The 17,139-nt window shown below is 40.6% G+C and overlaps 1 protein-coding gene across 1 annotated transcript in view; it reads left to right on the top strand.

Moving 5' to 3' along the window:
- Positions 1-12,250: 12,250 nt before the first annotated feature.
- Positions 12,251-17,139, top strand: part of ST6GALNAC3 (ST6 N-acetylgalactosaminide alpha-2,6-sialyltransferase 3) — a 234,584-nt gene continuing 229,695 nt past the window's right edge. The window contains exon 1 of the mRNA XM_054212584.1: positions 12,251-12,444. Coding sequence (XP_054068559.1) covers positions 12,427-12,444 — 18 coding nt within the window. The 5' untranslated portion in view covers positions 12,251-12,426. The remainder of the gene's footprint in view (positions 12,445-17,139) is intronic.

Raw genomic sequence — 17,139 nt, 5'->3', positions numbered from 1 at the left:
CCAGAGTCAGTGAAATCTGGTACTGCAGTTTCTCCAAATGCTGTTGTAAATTTTATTTAAATGGAAAGCCAGACACAGTAAGTTTATCTCCAACTATAAAGCATTTTCTTTATCATGTACTGCAGCATTTTAAAGAGACAACTGAGCTATGGGAAGACTTCTGTCACATCTTGATAAGGAAAATCCTAGAAGGCTTTGAAAATAATAAAAATGTTATAAAACTGTATCATTGCGTGCATGATAAATCACAGGCTATTTTTAGCTTTGATAGTTTCTGGTGGATTAACAGAAATACTGTAGTTTTATTGAGATTAACAGTAATTCTAGTAATAAATCTCTGCGGGGAAATTAAATGCAGAGCGTTACCCACCTGAGGATGAGTAAAATTATTTCCAAAATGTTTTCTATTTAAAATATGTCTCTATACTTAGTTTATTCCTTTCTTGCTGTTCACATACACCATTACTTGTGCTTTTGTTGCAAGAGAATTAGCGTGTTGTGTGACTTGCAAACACTAGTGGCTGCGCTTTAAATAATAAGAATAGACATAGAAAAATGATATGCTGATAGTCATCTTGAAAATATAGGGGCAGGAAAGCTCTCTACTTGTCTTACATATTACTGTTAAAAATCTGCATTATGAACACATTTAACATAAATGTTCTGAAATGTTTTTGCATCCAAGTTCTGATAGCTTTGCTACTGGGACGCAGGCTGTGACTATAGGGCAATATTAATAAATATGTACTGGAACTGCTCAGAATATTTTCACAGAGACCCTTAAATTGTTGTGAGGGATGAATGATAGTTATGAAGGTTTGTAAATGATTGTGTGATTGAAGACATGGCAAATTTCTCCTGGAGATATACAACTTAGAGTGAAAACTTTGCAAATTAAATTATGTTTGCAAAACCTGGTGTTTTACACTAAAGGCCACTGAGTCTAAGTCCCTCACTGGCTTAGACTGATATATGGCAGGATTAAATTGCTAAAAAAATTGGCTTTTTAAAAATAGTCAGAGCACCAAATCTTTGTGTTTTTACCACTGTAATGGATGTATGCATCTTCCACTTTCAGTCTGGGGAAACAGTTAACAGAGGATTTATTGCCTTTCTGAAAACTCTAAAATCATAGAATGGTTTGGGTTGGAAGGGACCTTAAAGGTCGTCTTTTCCAATCCCCTGCCATGGGCAGGGATGCCTCCCACTAGACCAGGTTGCTCAAAGCCCCATTCAGCCTGGCCTTGAACAGCTCATCCACTTCCCTGGGCAATCTGTTCCAGTGTCTTGCCACCCTGGCAATAAACCATTTCTTCCTAATATCTAATCTAAATCTACCCTCTTTCAGTTTAAAACTGTCCCCCCTTGTCATATCGCTACACTCACTGATAAAGAGTCCCTCCCCACCTCTCCTTTAAGTACTGGAAGGCACTAAAAGGTCTCCCCAGAGCCTTTTCTTCTCCAGGCTGAACAACTCTCTCAGCCTGTCTTCATAGAAGAGGTGCTCCATCCCTCTGATCGTCTTTGTGGGCGTCCTCTGGACTTGCTCCAACAGGTCTATTTCCTTCTAATGTTGAGGGCCCCAGAGCTGGACACAGTACTGCAGGTGGTGTCTCATGAGAGCGGAGCAGAGGGGCAGAATCACCTCTCTTGACCTGCTGGCCACGCTTCTTTTGATGTAGCCCTGGATACGGATGGCCTTCTGGGCTGCAAGTGCACATTACTGGGTCATGTTGAGCTTCTCATCCGCCAACACCCCCAAGTCCTTCTCTTCAGGGCTCCTCTCAATCCATTTTCCACCCAGCCTGTATTTGTGCTTGGGATTGCCCTGACCCAACTGCAGGACCTTGCACGTGGCCTTGTTGAACTTATGAGGTTCACACAGGCCCACTTCTTAAGCCTGTCCAGGTCCCTCTGGATGGCATCCTTCCCTCCAGCATGTCAACTGTGACTCGCAGACTGCTATTTTTGGCAAACTTGCTGAGGATGCGCTTGATCCCATTGTCCATGTCACTGATAAAGATGTTAAACAGCACTGGACTTGATACCAGCCCCTGAGGAACTCTACTGACTTGTAATGAAACATCAGAATCGCCAGAATTCGTAAATCATTAAGATTAACAAACACACCACTTTTGTAATTAACTGGGGACCACCGTATGGACTTTATATGAACCATTATATGGACTTACTCTGAGACTTCTTGTTTCTTAACTTATTGTGACTCTTAAAGTAATGGGGGGGGTTCAGGTTTGGGTTGTTTGGGTTTTTTTTCTCAAAGTTAGCATAACAATGACATACATTCTTTTTGTAGCTTCTAACTCAGAAAATATACATTGATAGAGATTAATTAAGTTGTATCCTATTAAATGGCAGAGATGGTAGATTCGGCAGTCAGCATTCACTAGAATGGTGTTTGTCGCAGGACAGGATCTTGCCTTTCTTTGCTGCTACCACATATCAGGGAGAGGTTGCGTCTTGTACTCTAGGTCAAGAAGTGACTGCTTTTGTGTGAGTTGTTGGTTTCTGAGGAGTGGTGTCTTGGAAGTTAGAAAACTTTACTGGCAACCCAGAGTAGCACTGTAATGGCAGGAGGTGGAATCCATGCCTCTGATTTCTGGGATACTAAAATAAAAATTGTATTAAATAACAAACCTAGGCATGCCAAGCTGATTACCTCTGCAGTCTTAATTTCGTCAAATTATCTCCTAAACATTATATATAGTTTTAAATAACATGATCAACAACATGGGTTTTGTTATAATGCTCCTGACTTGTTTATGTGTACAGGTTGGCCAGATGCAGGTGGGGAGCAGCTGTTTAATATTCTGTTTGTTCCTCCTTGCCCAAGTGTGGCCCTATGCCACACGTTAATTCATGCCAGTGAAAGCATTTCCTGAAGACAGGATGCCTAATTTCCTGATGGACACTCTTATGCCATTCACTGTAATATGATATATCCACATTAAAAATTACTACTGTTTTATAAGAAAGAGAGTCACAGAAAAAAAAATGGTTAAAGTGTCCATTTATGTTGCTGTCCAATATGGGATGCCTAAGATTTCCTTTTATTTTAAGAGTATTTGGCACTATCTATCAATTAATATACTCAAAATATAACCCCTATTACCCTCAACCACAGCTGCAAGTACCCAGTGCATCAGTGAATAAGCCCTTACAGTTTCAAATTGCGAGTTCAGTAAATGACAAACTAATACTAGTGCCTAGCTATTAATTCAGAGAGCATCAGAGGGTTTCTCTTAGAGACAAGTACAGAATCCACCTCTTCACAGCTGCTTTCAATGATTAAATCATCAGACTACTGCAGTTTTTCCTTAAAACCATTTCTCATTCACTGTATAATTTTAAATTTTTTCCAGTAAGTGAAGCAGTGATCCTGTAGGAAACAGCATATTCAAGTAATGCTGATTCACTCTCATCTTTTGCAAGTTCCATCTTTTGAGCTGGAAAAGGGAGGAAAAATGGGGCGGGTGGGGGTGGGGGCAGAAACACCACCAAAAAAAAAAAACAAACCCAAAACTTCCATTGAGGAAAGACTTGTGTGATGATGTCAGTAAAAATTCTGAGATCTGTATGCCCAGACTAAACTTAAGTTGCCCAGACAAACTGAATTCCTATATTTCTTTATTCTTGTGTTTGATTCTACGACTTTAATTGCATGTTTTCAATAATAGCATTTGTGTATATTCATTTTTTTGTTTGGAACCCTAAACCTTTTAACTCAGGCTTGCTGATTATTACAATAAAGGCAATATCCAAAAGTTCTCTAACTCACCTTAAATCCCCGTATAATTGCATCTTTTTATCTTCTAGTTTGGTATTACACAGCAGTGTAGAAAACTGTCAGAAGCAAGATTATTGTCAGTTACGAACTTGTAACATTGTTAATTAAAAGCATTGCATGGAATAGATTTTGTTAAAAGTCTGGTATGATAGCTATCAGGTGTTTCAGAAGATATAAAAGCCTTTTTCTTGATAATGTGTGTTTCTAGTTTGAGATGGGCTTTTCAAAGTACAGCAAAGTTTTGCTGCTGGCAATTTTCATGGGTGAAAGTAGCTTTAATAACAAGGTAGATATTTTCTTCTCTTTAGATCTGGTGGAGCAAAGCCTGTTGACGTTAGGACACAGCGTGATGGCTGGCTACTGTCTCTAAAGGCTTCAAGAACAGTGTGGATTTAATAGGGACTAGAGTATCAGTTGATTCAGAGGAGTAAAGCTCATGATTCAAGGTCTGTAAGCAGCTTTTACTGTTTCTGTTTCTCAAGCTGTGGCTTAGGTAAGACTTTAAATGTGTCAAGAAGGGAATTTCATTGAGAGAATTTTAATGGAAGGGGTAGAGTTGGATTTAAGTATGATAGTTTTATTGGTTTCATAACTCAGAAATCAAGTACTGAATGAGGTTTAAAAACAGGAATACGTGGGCTCTAGTGAGTTTATGACCATCTTTGTAAATCTCTCCAGATGACATCTCTGTTAACATGAAAATGTTACTTAGTTTTCTGGTATATAAATCACATTTTTTGCTGCATGTCTAAACATTGGGGCCATAACTGAATAAAATACATCCAAGCCAGAAAACATCTGTGAAACACATTTTTGTTCCAAAAATTATTGTCATCATGTTACAGATCCATTTATAGCGTGCTAAAATAATGCTAATTCATAATGCTCAGTGAAACCAGACTATGAGTTACTCTTCATACTAGTTTATATCCTGTGCGTGCTGCTGGCTTTGCTAGAGCCTGCAGGTGATAAATTGTTGCAGAATAGGACCCATTTCTGATTACACTTGCCTGATTTTCTGTTGAAAGCATGTAACTACAAAGAACTCTAATACCTAAGAGTAAGGTTAGAAAAAACCCTTCAACTGCTTTTGTCTTGCTGTTGTGCTGGTTTTAATTAGAAATAGAAACTTCTGGACCACAGGCCAAATGTGCCTTCAGGTTTTATTGTTCTGGGCCCCAGCCATGTGCAGCCTCTGTCCTGGACTCTCCTGGCTGTCATGTGGCTCCCTCTGTCTCTTAAGAAGGTGTGGGGCAGAGAATCTGTTGTCCCTGGTTGCATGTTCCTCTGGCTTTCTATTCATGATTCATGGCAGAACAGAGCCTGTTGAGCAGTGTCTGCTGCTGTCCGAACTCAGAGCCCTGTTTCTGCCAGCCAGAGCTGGGAAAGACCTCCAGGAGCCCTCAGAGGATGCTGACGGTGACTGGGTCTACACAGTGCCTAAAAGGATAATATGTGGGACACTGGATAGGCAAGGTGAGAGCCACAGGCTCTCTTTCTTTTCTTTCCTATTTTCTAGCCTGCAAAGTAGAGATTGGTTCCTGTTCTTCACAATTTCCCCCTTCCCTGGCAAAAGTAGAATTCTGAAATTCCCATCTCATTCCCAGAATACAGATGGATTGATTTACGTACTTATTTTCCCTGGAGGACAACTCTTCATTCAAGACAGAGATAAAGCTTTGGGATTCATAGTTTTGTGATGGTACGCGTAGCAGGATGTTGTTGAGCAAGGTGGCTCAGGTCTGGGTTCACAGTCTGACAGCTCTGGGGCTGAGCCCCTCTAGATATGTTACATGAGAGTGGTCAAAAAAACCCCACGCTTCCCCCCCCTTCCTCCCCCCTCAGAACAAGATTAATTCACTCCTGCATTAAACAAAACTATCTTTACTGCTGTGCTTTTAAAGCTTTTCCTTTCAAGTGCAAAGAAACATTAGATAAAGCCTCAGGAAGGGATAGGGATGTGTTGGTTTTTTTGTTTGTTTTGATTTTTTTTTTTGCTTTGTTTTTTTTTCCAAAAGACAGGCAGTTTGGATAATAACAGACCTTAGCTCCTAAAACCAGTAGCTGACTGGATCTTTGGAGGAAGCACGGCAGGGGACAGTTCCTGCTTCTGCAGTTCAGGAGAAGGTATTCTCCTACATTGAAATGCTGGATTTAAATTTTCTGTTCCAATTTAGGGCCTTCAATACTGTGATTGAAGTCATTGCTGGTTCCTTTACCTAAGCTCCTTTTATGTGAACACCTGTATTCTCCAAGATAAAATCTCATTAGAGGGCAAATTGACATGGATGTATTTAAGCGTGAAATAATGTTAATGTTTTGGGGATGTTAGAATTATGCATTATAAAAATAGTGGGAGTGTAAGGCATTGATAATAGAAGTAAAGAATATAAAAAAGTAATAATGGAAAAGCCAAATATATCCTGGGCTGAAGAACCTGCAAGAAATGCCTATCAACCAATCGTATTGTCTAGTCAACGACATTACTTTTAAATGACATATCGTTTAGCTTTTGAATGCCCTTCAGAATGTTATTGGTGGGTTTTCTTCTCCTGGAGACTGCAGTAAGTTATACATTTGTTTATCTTACTATTTTTACACAGGCAAAACAGTTGGCGGCATAAGCGGACACAGCACTCTTCAGAGTTGCTTAGTCTGTTTTAATTAGAGGAAAGCTCCTTGGGAAGATGGACAGTGTTCTTCTCTGAGCACCTATTTTTTTTTTTTTTCCTGTAGCTTTTAAATTCCTTTTGTTCTGTTAAATTTGCAAATAAGTATGACACACAATTTTTCATTAATATAAAATAGAACAACCTATAGTTCAGTGTAAAATGATTACTCTTTAATAAGCAACTCTGAAAGCAGAAACCTGAAGTTCTCAGATGAATTTGGATTGTGTTGTAGTTTAAAGCCCAGGCAGCAACTAGGACAATGCAGCCTTTCACTCACTCCCCCTCCCCACCCTGAAGGGTAGGGAGAAGAGGAGAGGAAAAGAGGAAAAACAAATATCTTGGGGGTTGAGATAAAGACAGTTTAATGGAACAATTGTGGACAAGGAAAATAACAATAATAATAATGGTAAAAGAATTTACAAGACACAAGTCACTCTCACCACCCGATGATCCATTGCCCAGCCTGACCCTAGCAGAGATAGCAGATTCCTGTCCCCTGGCCAGCCCCCATTTATGTACTGAGAATGACATCTGTGGTATGGGATATTCTGTTGGCTGTTCCATTGTCCTGTCTATGCCCCTTCTCAGCTTCTATGGGAAGCTGAAAAAAGTCCTTGCCTAGTATGAACACCACTTAGCAACAACTAAAATAATATGCATTATTGATAGTCCTTTCATACCATATCTGAAAACACAGCAACCACCAGAAAGAAAACTTTATTTCTCTGAAACCAGGACAGACTGAAAACTAAATGACAACATTCTGAAAAGATTACTTATTTGTAGGGCTTGCTTTATTCTGCTTCCAGGAACTTCTCCAGACCTCTGTGTTTTAATCTCTGAATATTCATATATTTAAAAATATTGTGGAATTTTTATTTTCTTTTAAATAGTAAATATTTATTGACAACATTGTGTGCTTTGTATAAAAGCCATATAGTACAGATATAAGACTATATAATTTATATCCTATAAATATAAAATAGCATAGTGTTTACCTTATTCAAACATTTGCCTCATGTTAAAGAATAAAGGGAAAATTTTTTTCCTAAAGCCGTTAGGTCTGGCTAAAACTTGTTTTTTACTTTCTTTTTTCCTTTTTAAAATTGATGTTGTTTTTTTAAGAATGTTTAGTTGAAAGAGAACTAAAGAGAACCTTAGTTCTCTCTCACTAAGAGAACATGGGAGGTGTGGATTTGAATGTCTTTGTAGGTGCGCATTAGAAAGCAGCCGTGTGTGTGTGTAACTCAAGAACGTGCAAGGTCCCAAAGTGCTGTGTGGCTATGCTAAATTGTTACCATGACACTGAATAATAGTGAGGTGATGAGCTGAATTTCTAATAGCATTAATGGTGCCAAGCAATCCTTGTCTCCTGCCAGTAAAACATGCAGAAGTATTCCACAACTAAACCTTTTTTTTTTTTTTTTTTTTTTTTTTTTTTTTTAAATGCAGCATGTTGCCCTGCAGCTGACTTAGGTACAGATGAATTGTGCTGAGAAGGAAGCTGGGTAGGGCAATATATATTTCTGATTGAGCTCCTTCCCTAATGTGTATATGTGGTGCTTGTTTTAAGATGTACAGATTTTCTGAAAAGTAAAGGTAGAATTCAGGCTGTACGTGTTCTCCTCAGCTTCTGGATTCCAAACAGAGTGTAGCAGGAGTTCACCCCTGAAATGAAGCACACTAGTTTGATCTAGCTTTTTTTCTTACCTGGAAAGTCAGGGTTATGAAAAGGTTTAAATTAAAATTACGTGTAACTTTTGGATAACTTGATAAGATTTCCTGTTCCAATCATAGCCTGCTGTCTCAGTTTCTACCTCTGTCACACCATTGAGCTGCCGAGTAGCTTATGTTGCTTACATGAGGTAAAGAAAAATTGATACAAAAGGTTGGGAAGATGAGTTGTCTGGATAACAGAGGAGCAGATCTGCTACTCAACCACTGACTCAGGTTGCACCTGAAGGGTGAGAACTGCCATCTTGTAGTGGCAGCAAGTGTAAAAATAGTTTCTTCCTTTTTGGCATGTTTTCACTAGAGAAGACAGTGTCTGATTTCAACAGTTAGCAAGAAGATGATAGTTTTCAGACTTTCTTTAAGCAGGCACTTTTAAAATACAGAGTATAGGACTAACACATTAACTTAATGTTTAAGTCTGCTACCTCTTTGTGGGGTTTTGTCTTTGAAGTTCTTATCATAGGTGAAAGTACAGCTTTGTCAGTCACATGACTCATTCCGGAGTCCTGAGGGAACTGGCTGATGTAGTTGCCCAGCCACTCTCAAGGGCATTTGAAAAGTCATGGCAGCCAGGTGAAGTCATTGCTGACTGGAAAAACGGAAACACTGCACCCATTTTTAAAAAGGGTAGAAAGGAGGACCCTGGGAAATACCAGCCTGTCAGCCTCACCTCTGTGCCTGGCAAGATTGTGGAACAGATCCTCCTAGAAGCTGTGCTAAGGCACAGGGAGGACAGGGAGGTGATTTGAGACAGCCAGAGTGGCTTCACCAAGGGCAAGTCCTGCCTGGCCAGCGTAGTGGCCTTCTGTGGTAGAGTGGCTGCATCAGAGGACAAGGGAAGAGCTATGAATGTTGTCTATCTTCTGTAACACTTTGACGCTGTTCCCCACAACATCCTTCTCTCTAAACTGGAGAGAGGTGGATTTGATGGGTGGACTGTTTGGAGGTTGAGGAATTGGTTGGATGGTGACATCCAGAGGGTGGTCAGCTGTTCCATGTTGAGGTGGAGATTGGTGACAAGCAGTGTCCCTCAGGGGTCAGTATTGGGACCAGTATAATTTTTTCATGTATTGGCAGGGTTTGAACTAGATGGCAAATATGCAAGGTCTTTGTCCTCAGAACTACTAGTAGTGACTTTGCGTCGCCTGTCACAATGATTCAGACTTGAAAGGCAGTTTCATACTGCCTCTGACATCCCTACCAGGCAACAACTGTGTTCATTTTGGATGGAAAGTTGCAGGCGCGACTGAAATTTGAGCGAGCTATGTTTGACCTAAAGCTGATTTCTAGAGCATTTTAAATTCAAGTAAAATACTTCATGAGGCTTATGGAAAAGATGTGCTTACAATGTTTGTTTGCTTTTATCATTTGGTGGATGCATCTCTTCATGTAGTTTCTCTGAGGTGAAATTAGCTCAGCCTAAGGCTGAACTTTCTGCTGTTGTTCACAGTGATCTCAGCTGGAGTCACACCTTCAGTTCTTGCCCCAGGAGCAAATAAAGTGGAATCTAATATCCCTCCTTAAAGTGTGTATTTGTCTGAAAGGCATGGGTTTACACTTTCTCCTCTCTAAATTAAGTTCTGGAAGAAAAAATTCAAGCTGCTTCTGTATTTGCAAAGAACAAACACGGTTTCACATGGCGCTCTCACAAGCACCAGCAGAGCACTGTCTAAAACAAGAGCTGCTGCTGCTGGGATCCCCGTTGGCTGGGAACGGCCAACAGGAGCTGCAGGGCCCTCTGAATACTGTAAGCAACTCATGGACACTCACAGCACTTTTAGTGTTCCAGAAAATATATTTGACTGTAGTTTACTAAACTAAGAAAACTTAGAGGGGCTGTAGCTGCCTGTTGGACAATCTAAGATATTACTTTCGTTATGCCCTTAGAAAGGTGTCATACAAACACCCCAGGAGGCAGGTGAATATGAGATGGTTGGATTGTGGGGAGGGAGGGAGGGAAGAATGGCTGTCGCTGGAGTGAAGTAATGATGGAGTATCTGTAAGATGAATGTCCATTTACAAAAAGTCTAAAAGTTAAAGGTCACCTTATTTTGTCTGATATGGTGTTTAGAATCAAAGCATGTAAGAGAAATGCTTGAAACAAGACACCTACCCACATCTCTGCCTTTCCTTGAGGAATACCATTCACTAGAAATCTCTCAATGCTTTGGATATCTTGAAATGATTGACCTTTTCAGGACAGTTTCTCTCCAGGTCTCATTCTTTTTTTCTTTACAGATTTGGTAAGGGGAAGGTGGGTGGAAAGGGGATGGAGTATTTTTCATTTGTCTCAGAAACTTCTCCCATGCCCACTACACAGATGGAAGAAATAGTTTCAGTCCCAGAAAAACTAGGTGCTTGACTGCTGGAGAGAAAAATAGGCAAATATTTTTTTAATCAGAAAAAAATATGAGCAATTTGTGTATCTTATTGATTAAAAGAGCTGTGTTAGAGAACTCCTTATGAATAACTAGTCCTTAGAGAGGCATAAACTGCAATCCAGAATGATGTAACACTGATCAGTGGTGGCTTCTAGTAAAAGAAAGACCATAGGTCCCTCCCTCACAACTTCTTCCACTGGTTCATTGTTTAGATATTTCCTTATGTTAGACAACTCATAGTTAGAAACTTCAATAAGGTTTTTTTTATTAGTCTCCCCAACAACACTACAGTTTTCAGCTCAAGAACTTAAGAGCTTTAGCTTATGGATTTCCAGTGGTGAGAGGGGCTGAGGAGTTTGCAGGAGCTGTGTAAAACTGCGGTGCTCTGGAGGGGTAGCGTAAAGGCCAAACACAAATTGGCATCTTCTTTGGAAGTGCACAGGAAGGCAGCCAAGGAATGTGAGGTGGAGGAAGCCTCCCCAGTCCATTTCTGTTCTGCTCTTGGGGATGATCTGCCCCTGCATAGAAACGAGGACAGATAATTCCTTTAGTTTCAACCTACTTACTGTCTTGAGGGATTGCACCTGGATAGGGGAGCCTTGCCAGGCAGTGTTGGTTGTCAAATGTGCTGCACAGTACTAACTCTTTCTGGATTCCACGTATTTGTAAGGATCTCTGTGGCGAGCAGCATCAGAACATTAACTGGAATATATTGGCTCCACATAAACAGGTACCCTGAGTCACTGCAGAGAGGATGAAGACATCCACTACAAGGAATTTATTAAGGGAAAGGGAGTGCTTTGGTGTGTATTAAAGCAGCAGGAGTGAAGCGATGTAGCACACAAGGAATACAGGGAAGGTGCCAAGTACAGAAAATGCAAAGGGTTCCAAGATGTAGTAATGAGAAGTACTGGGAAAGTATAAAAGGGGAGAAAGAGACTGCAGGAGAAGCAAGAAATATGAAGTGAAACCTGTGTGATATGTAAGAGAAGAATTTGAATTTAATGAGATGATGTAACATCATCCAAATTAGCCGAATGTATTAATCTGCAGTTAATCCTGCTACAGTATAGGAAAGCTCAAAGAAAGTTCAGAGAACCTTTATCAGACTTGCACAAAAAAAAAAACCCAAAAACCAACCGCTCCCATGTTACATTCCCTGTGATACATGCCAGCCCTTTATGCAAAAAGGCAGGCACAGCAAAACGCAAGCACCTCTGGTGGGGTATTTGTTGGTTGCTGACAATGATTAGCTCTCACTGGGAAGCAGTTGCAGCCTTCAGACAAAGGGAAGCCTGCTGTACAATGAAGGGGGCTGAACATAAAACGATATTTCACACTAACAAGCAGCGTAAGGATTTTTAGAGCCCAAATAATAGAGAGAGTTTGGACTTTTCTGACCAACAGGCAGCAACTGTCTCCTGAGAACGTATAGGGAGTTGCACAGGGATTAATTATAAACATGCAGCTTGGTCCCCAAATGTTGCAAAACATCTGCAAGGTACAGATTGCCATTGTACGTATAGTACTGCGCGAGAGCGTCCTGGAGCTTACAAAAATACACGCTGGAGCCATGAATCAAATTGGGTCACGTGACAGAGGGGAGGTACCGGGCTGGCTCCCAGCCAGTGGTAGGAGCTGATGGGTGGAACAAACGGGGCATAAAAAGACTAATATGACTAACGGATCCTGGATGCGTGGTACCCTTATTTGGATCTACAGGAATGTAGGCTCTAGCAGTTCTGCAGCTCTACCAGCCTTTTGCCTGACACTGGAACTGCTGCTCACAAAGTAGAATCCTGCTGCTCTGTGGTAGGAAGGATAGAGAAAGAACATGGCCTGCATTTTGAAGGTAAATCTCTATCTGTTGCTTAAATGCATTGTTGGAGAGCCCCTCGCTGCTCAGAGGCATGGATTCGGTATGGTCCTATTGCATCTTCGTTGTCTTTTTGAATACTGGCTTTGTTTGGTGAATGAATATGGAGAGATTCTGCAACGTACAGCTGTGCTCTGCTTCCCTCTGCCATTCTTTTCCTCTTTCCCTGCATTGTCAGAACTGCGAGCTACCGGCTAGCGGGAAGGGAACTGTGTACCGAATAATAGGAGGGGGGTGAGGGGCTCTGGTTTGTCTCGGTTGACTTGGAGCTGAATTCCTTCAGCAGCAATAGTATTCAGGCAACAGACTTCCAGTACAAAGGACAAAACAGGGGAAGTTATTTTCTTTTTCTGACTGTGCAGTATTTACTGCTTTTAAAGCAAAGATTGCAGATGTACACAGCTATCACAGTTGCTCCTTAAGCACACACTCCTCTGCCGAATTTACCAGAGATCCACATGCTCCACACAATTATACTTAATTTTTAATTGCTTTTTCTAATTAAGGGACCTATTTGATAGAAGAAGGCTTTTCCCCTTCATGTCAGCAAATATAAGCGTAAACTTACCCGTGTGATCATGTGCTTTCTCCGCCCTGCTTTCCTCACTGAGATAAAAGTATTTGCAACCAGCATGTCATAGAGATGGAGGGAGCATCACTAGCACTGAGTGTTGAATGAAAGGGGAGGAGGCGGAAGTGCAGGCAGTTGAGAACAAACAGCGTTTGTTTCCTTACAGTGTTGTCACTTGCAGGGAGTCACTCTCCTGTGCCTGGCTTGAAAGCGGTTTGTTTCAGATTCATTTGCTATCTCCCTTGCTCCTTTCTGTGTGTATTTTTAATACATTTGCACTCCGTTCCTTTTAGTAAATAAAACTGCTCTGTGAGTGCTTTTGTTATTTTCAGTCTGATCTTCTAACAAAGGGTTGATTATCCCAGATTTAGGGATGGCCTCTCATAGCAGTTGCCTTCAGCATATGAGAGAAATTGCGAATCTTCAAAACAGTCCCCAAGTAATAAACCTTCCTGTGTCTCCTTGAATCTAATTCTTATCACTTTTTTTTTTGGCATTCAACTTTAAAAACAACTTCTTATTTTGCTGCATTGTTCTCCCCTTTCATTCATTCCCTACTAGTGTGCCTGTGGTACATGGATATTTTTTGAGGGTTTTTCGTGAGCGTGTAGGTTGTGGCAGCTTATATTAATACATATGGCAAAGTATGCCTCTAGTGCAGAAACTTCCCTGAACTAGCAGGTTCTGCTTGGAGGTAGATGGTGACAAACTCCTTTAAGCAGACAGCACTGATGCAATTGAGAGTTAAGTTGTGACTTGGGCTGAGGAGGTATGAGCTCTGTGAACGGAGCCTGGCCTCACAAAGATTAAGTGTGTGCACTCCTTTTTAAACACTCCCTGGATGACTTAGCTTGGATCTACGAGTGATCCAGAAGACAGAATTTCTTTACTTCTTTTTGACTATGTGGAGAGATCACATGCAAAATCTTCCCTCTGGCCCTAACAGTTAAATAAGAATATCCTTTTACAAGAAAACTCCTGTCTTCCCCCAGCCCCCAATCCTTTCCTCTGCACAGTCTGGTGACAGCCTGCCACAAGCATGATTTCTGCAGGGCCTTCTTTTTACAGTATGAATTATAACACAATAACACCTTCCCTTTGCCCACTCCTGGAGCTCCATTTGGTTGTAATTCTGATGATTAAATCAGTAGATAAATTGGTATCCCTTGACACACAGCTCTCTGCCAGCTTAATTCTTAATCTTGTTAAGACAGGCAGGTCCAAGGATAAAAAGTGAAACAGATATGTGAAGATTAGCTTTGCCATAAGGCAGGCGGGACTTTCTCAGACAGACTTCCCATAGGAATAATTTAAATGTCTAGATCAAGACACCTAACTATGTATATGTTTTTAATGTAATGCCTACAGGTATTCCTCAAGTTTTTACCATAACAAGGAAATTGAGAATAATACGTATATTTTGATGCGATACCAGGCTAATTCCTTCCTGAAAATACAAACCTGTTAGCTACATCCTCCTCCTTTCTCTTAGGTTTATCCTGACTCTGTCATTTATTCAGTCAGTAGCCTGTGTGGAAACATTAAATAAAATAAAATAGTCTGTGCTATAGGTATAGAATTTAAATACGTGGTGGCACAGTGGATGGGAAGCCAGAATAACTGTGTCCCTGCCACTTCAGCCCTGAGTGCCTCTGTGGCTCTGCCTTGTGGCTTACCCTCCCTCCGTTCCTAGGTTTTTTAATCCCCCCTCACAAAGATATTAAGACTTGCTGAACATTTGAGTTCTTTACATATGTGAGTTTAGTTTGAATGAGATTGGATAGAGGTGTCTGTGAAGTGCAAAGAACAGAGGTGGCTATTAATAATTAACTGGAGTTACTGACAGTGGTTAAGAGCATATTAGTAAAAGTGTATAACCTTTAGATACCAAGACCTCCTTTTATTATGACTACTGCAAGAAATACTCTCTGTGTGTAGCCCTTGTAGAAATATATGGGAAGGTGATTCTTCTTAGGGAGTGTGTGCTCTCTGTCGTGTTTGTTCCGCACTCTATGTAAGACTGGCCACACTGTCCACTGGGAGACAAAGTTTTTGGAGCCACGATCAATCAGCAGTGGGACATTCTCGTTAAAATTAGTGAAACTCTCTTCTTCTGAGGAGTCCTCTCTTCTGTTGAGGAAATGAAGAGAAGGAGGCGAGTTCTAAGACGCAGGATGTGTTTTTATATTTTCCATCATGTCTTTAAAAATTGTGGCAGAATAGCTGAGTGAGGCGTAGGCATTTCTTGGAATCAGTTGATTTTATGCTTGTTACTATGGTAGCTACATGCCACCTTGCTGATTACAAGATTAACAAAGTGATTACTGTTTATGTAGTCACTATTATCCCTAGAGATGTTGAACTCCTTAACTTCTACTGTATCAGCCACTGACCCTTTAAAATGATGACAGTTGTTATTCAATAAATTACTTCAAAGAACTGCTGTTTTTTGCATAATTGAAAAATGATACTTCAATGTACCTGTCTTACAATAAATACAACATGAATGATAATGATACTTCGAAAAATATTGATACCCCCCACTGAGGACTGGACAGTGATATTTTAAAGCAAATATAAAAGGTAACTTAGATCACACAGGCTATGCTTTGCAGGGGATTACACCTTTCCCTGTTTACAAACTCTTCTTTTTAAATGGAGGTTTTGAAAAGGATGATGGAGGTGGATTATGTTGCCATCATAGTACAATTTTAACTGTGTAGGCTTAATGTGGTAAAACTTAATAAAAAAACTCCACGTGTGATGGGCTCATACAGTGACGACTAAGTGTGGTATCTAGAAAGAGATTTCCTTCTATTTTGTGTGCTGTGTATTTACTGTGCAGTGAACAAAAGAGATTTCACGTGCCTATGGACTGGACGTGACCTTCTACCAGCAGAGATCACAAGACAGTTGAAACCTTCAGTGAAATTCTGTGGTCTAAATAGTATTTGTATAACATGAGGCAATGTTCTTGTTACCACAGCTGACTGTGAGTTCTTCTCCAAATGTAAGCAGGTGGCCAACTGAAATCTGTAGCTGCTTTAATGCTTTTTTCACTCTAATCAAAGAAGTGTTTTGCAAAATGTAACATACAGGTCTCAACCGAGCAAAACCCTTCATCACATGCTTGTAACAGTTTTCTGCAGGATGCTGTCAAAGCTGACCATACCTGTGTGTTTACCTATGATTGTTTTGCATGTTTCCTCTCTGTGGTTATCTCAGCCGGTTTAATTAAATCCACATGTTGCATTTTCCCATTAGTTCGCATGGTAACTTGTTTTTTTGGCAGGAATTTTCTTTGAGAGTTTTCTCTGAGTATTCAATGGCCTGTGTCTGATTGGGGTCTTCAGACATTGCAGTAATACAGATAACATTACTATCTGCAGGCACATGCTCCATCTGAGCTCCATTTTGAGACTCAAATAGCAAAGCCGATCTCGTTATATTAAATTGTCCACCCTGGCAAGTAGCTGTTCAGAGGGGAGAGGCAGAGGTCTAAAAGGATCTGGTTATGGTGTGTGGATACTTGTCATTTTGGATATTTAGTTATTAATTTGATTTTTTTTTAACCTCTATGTGCATGATGAAGATCGTAGACATTTCCTCCCAAGTTTTTACATCACCAGGAGCACATTCCTTGTTTCCCCTCTGCTCTGTTTTACAGGGTAGGCTTTGTGTCTCACCATAATTCCATTCACTGCTAGGGATTTGCAGGATGCAGGGCCTTCCGTGGAGATGACCTCTATATCCTGCTTGAATCAGGTCCAAGACAATTCACATACTCCCTTGACTGTTAAACTGACTGCAGCAATGTTTATGCGTGGCACCCATCCGTTTTCCTATGCCGAGAGTTGTACTTGGATCCTGTTTGATTCTGATGCTGTGCTCTTTCCTCTGGCATGGCAAGACACAGAGAGATCCTAGGGAAAGTAACAAGGTGACTTCCCTTCCTCATGGGAAGATGCCCATCTGATGGGTCGCTTCCCAGCAACGTCTAAATTTGCTGCAGGTCCACTGTAATGTGAGGTCTCTTCTCTGCCTGTCTTAACCTGATGATCAACAGTTTTGTGGTCTGCTGTATTTCTATTGTGACTGGA

The sequence above is a fragment of the Rissa tridactyla genome, chromosome 8, assembly GCF_028500815.1.
Source record: "Rissa tridactyla isolate bRisTri1 chromosome 8, bRisTri1.patW.cur.20221130, whole genome shotgun sequence".
NCBI classification, from domain to species: Eukaryota; Metazoa; Chordata; class Aves; order Charadriiformes; family Laridae; genus Rissa; species Rissa tridactyla.
Note: the sequence above shows the minus strand (reverse complement) of the source record. Positions and strands in the feature narration are given on the sequence as shown.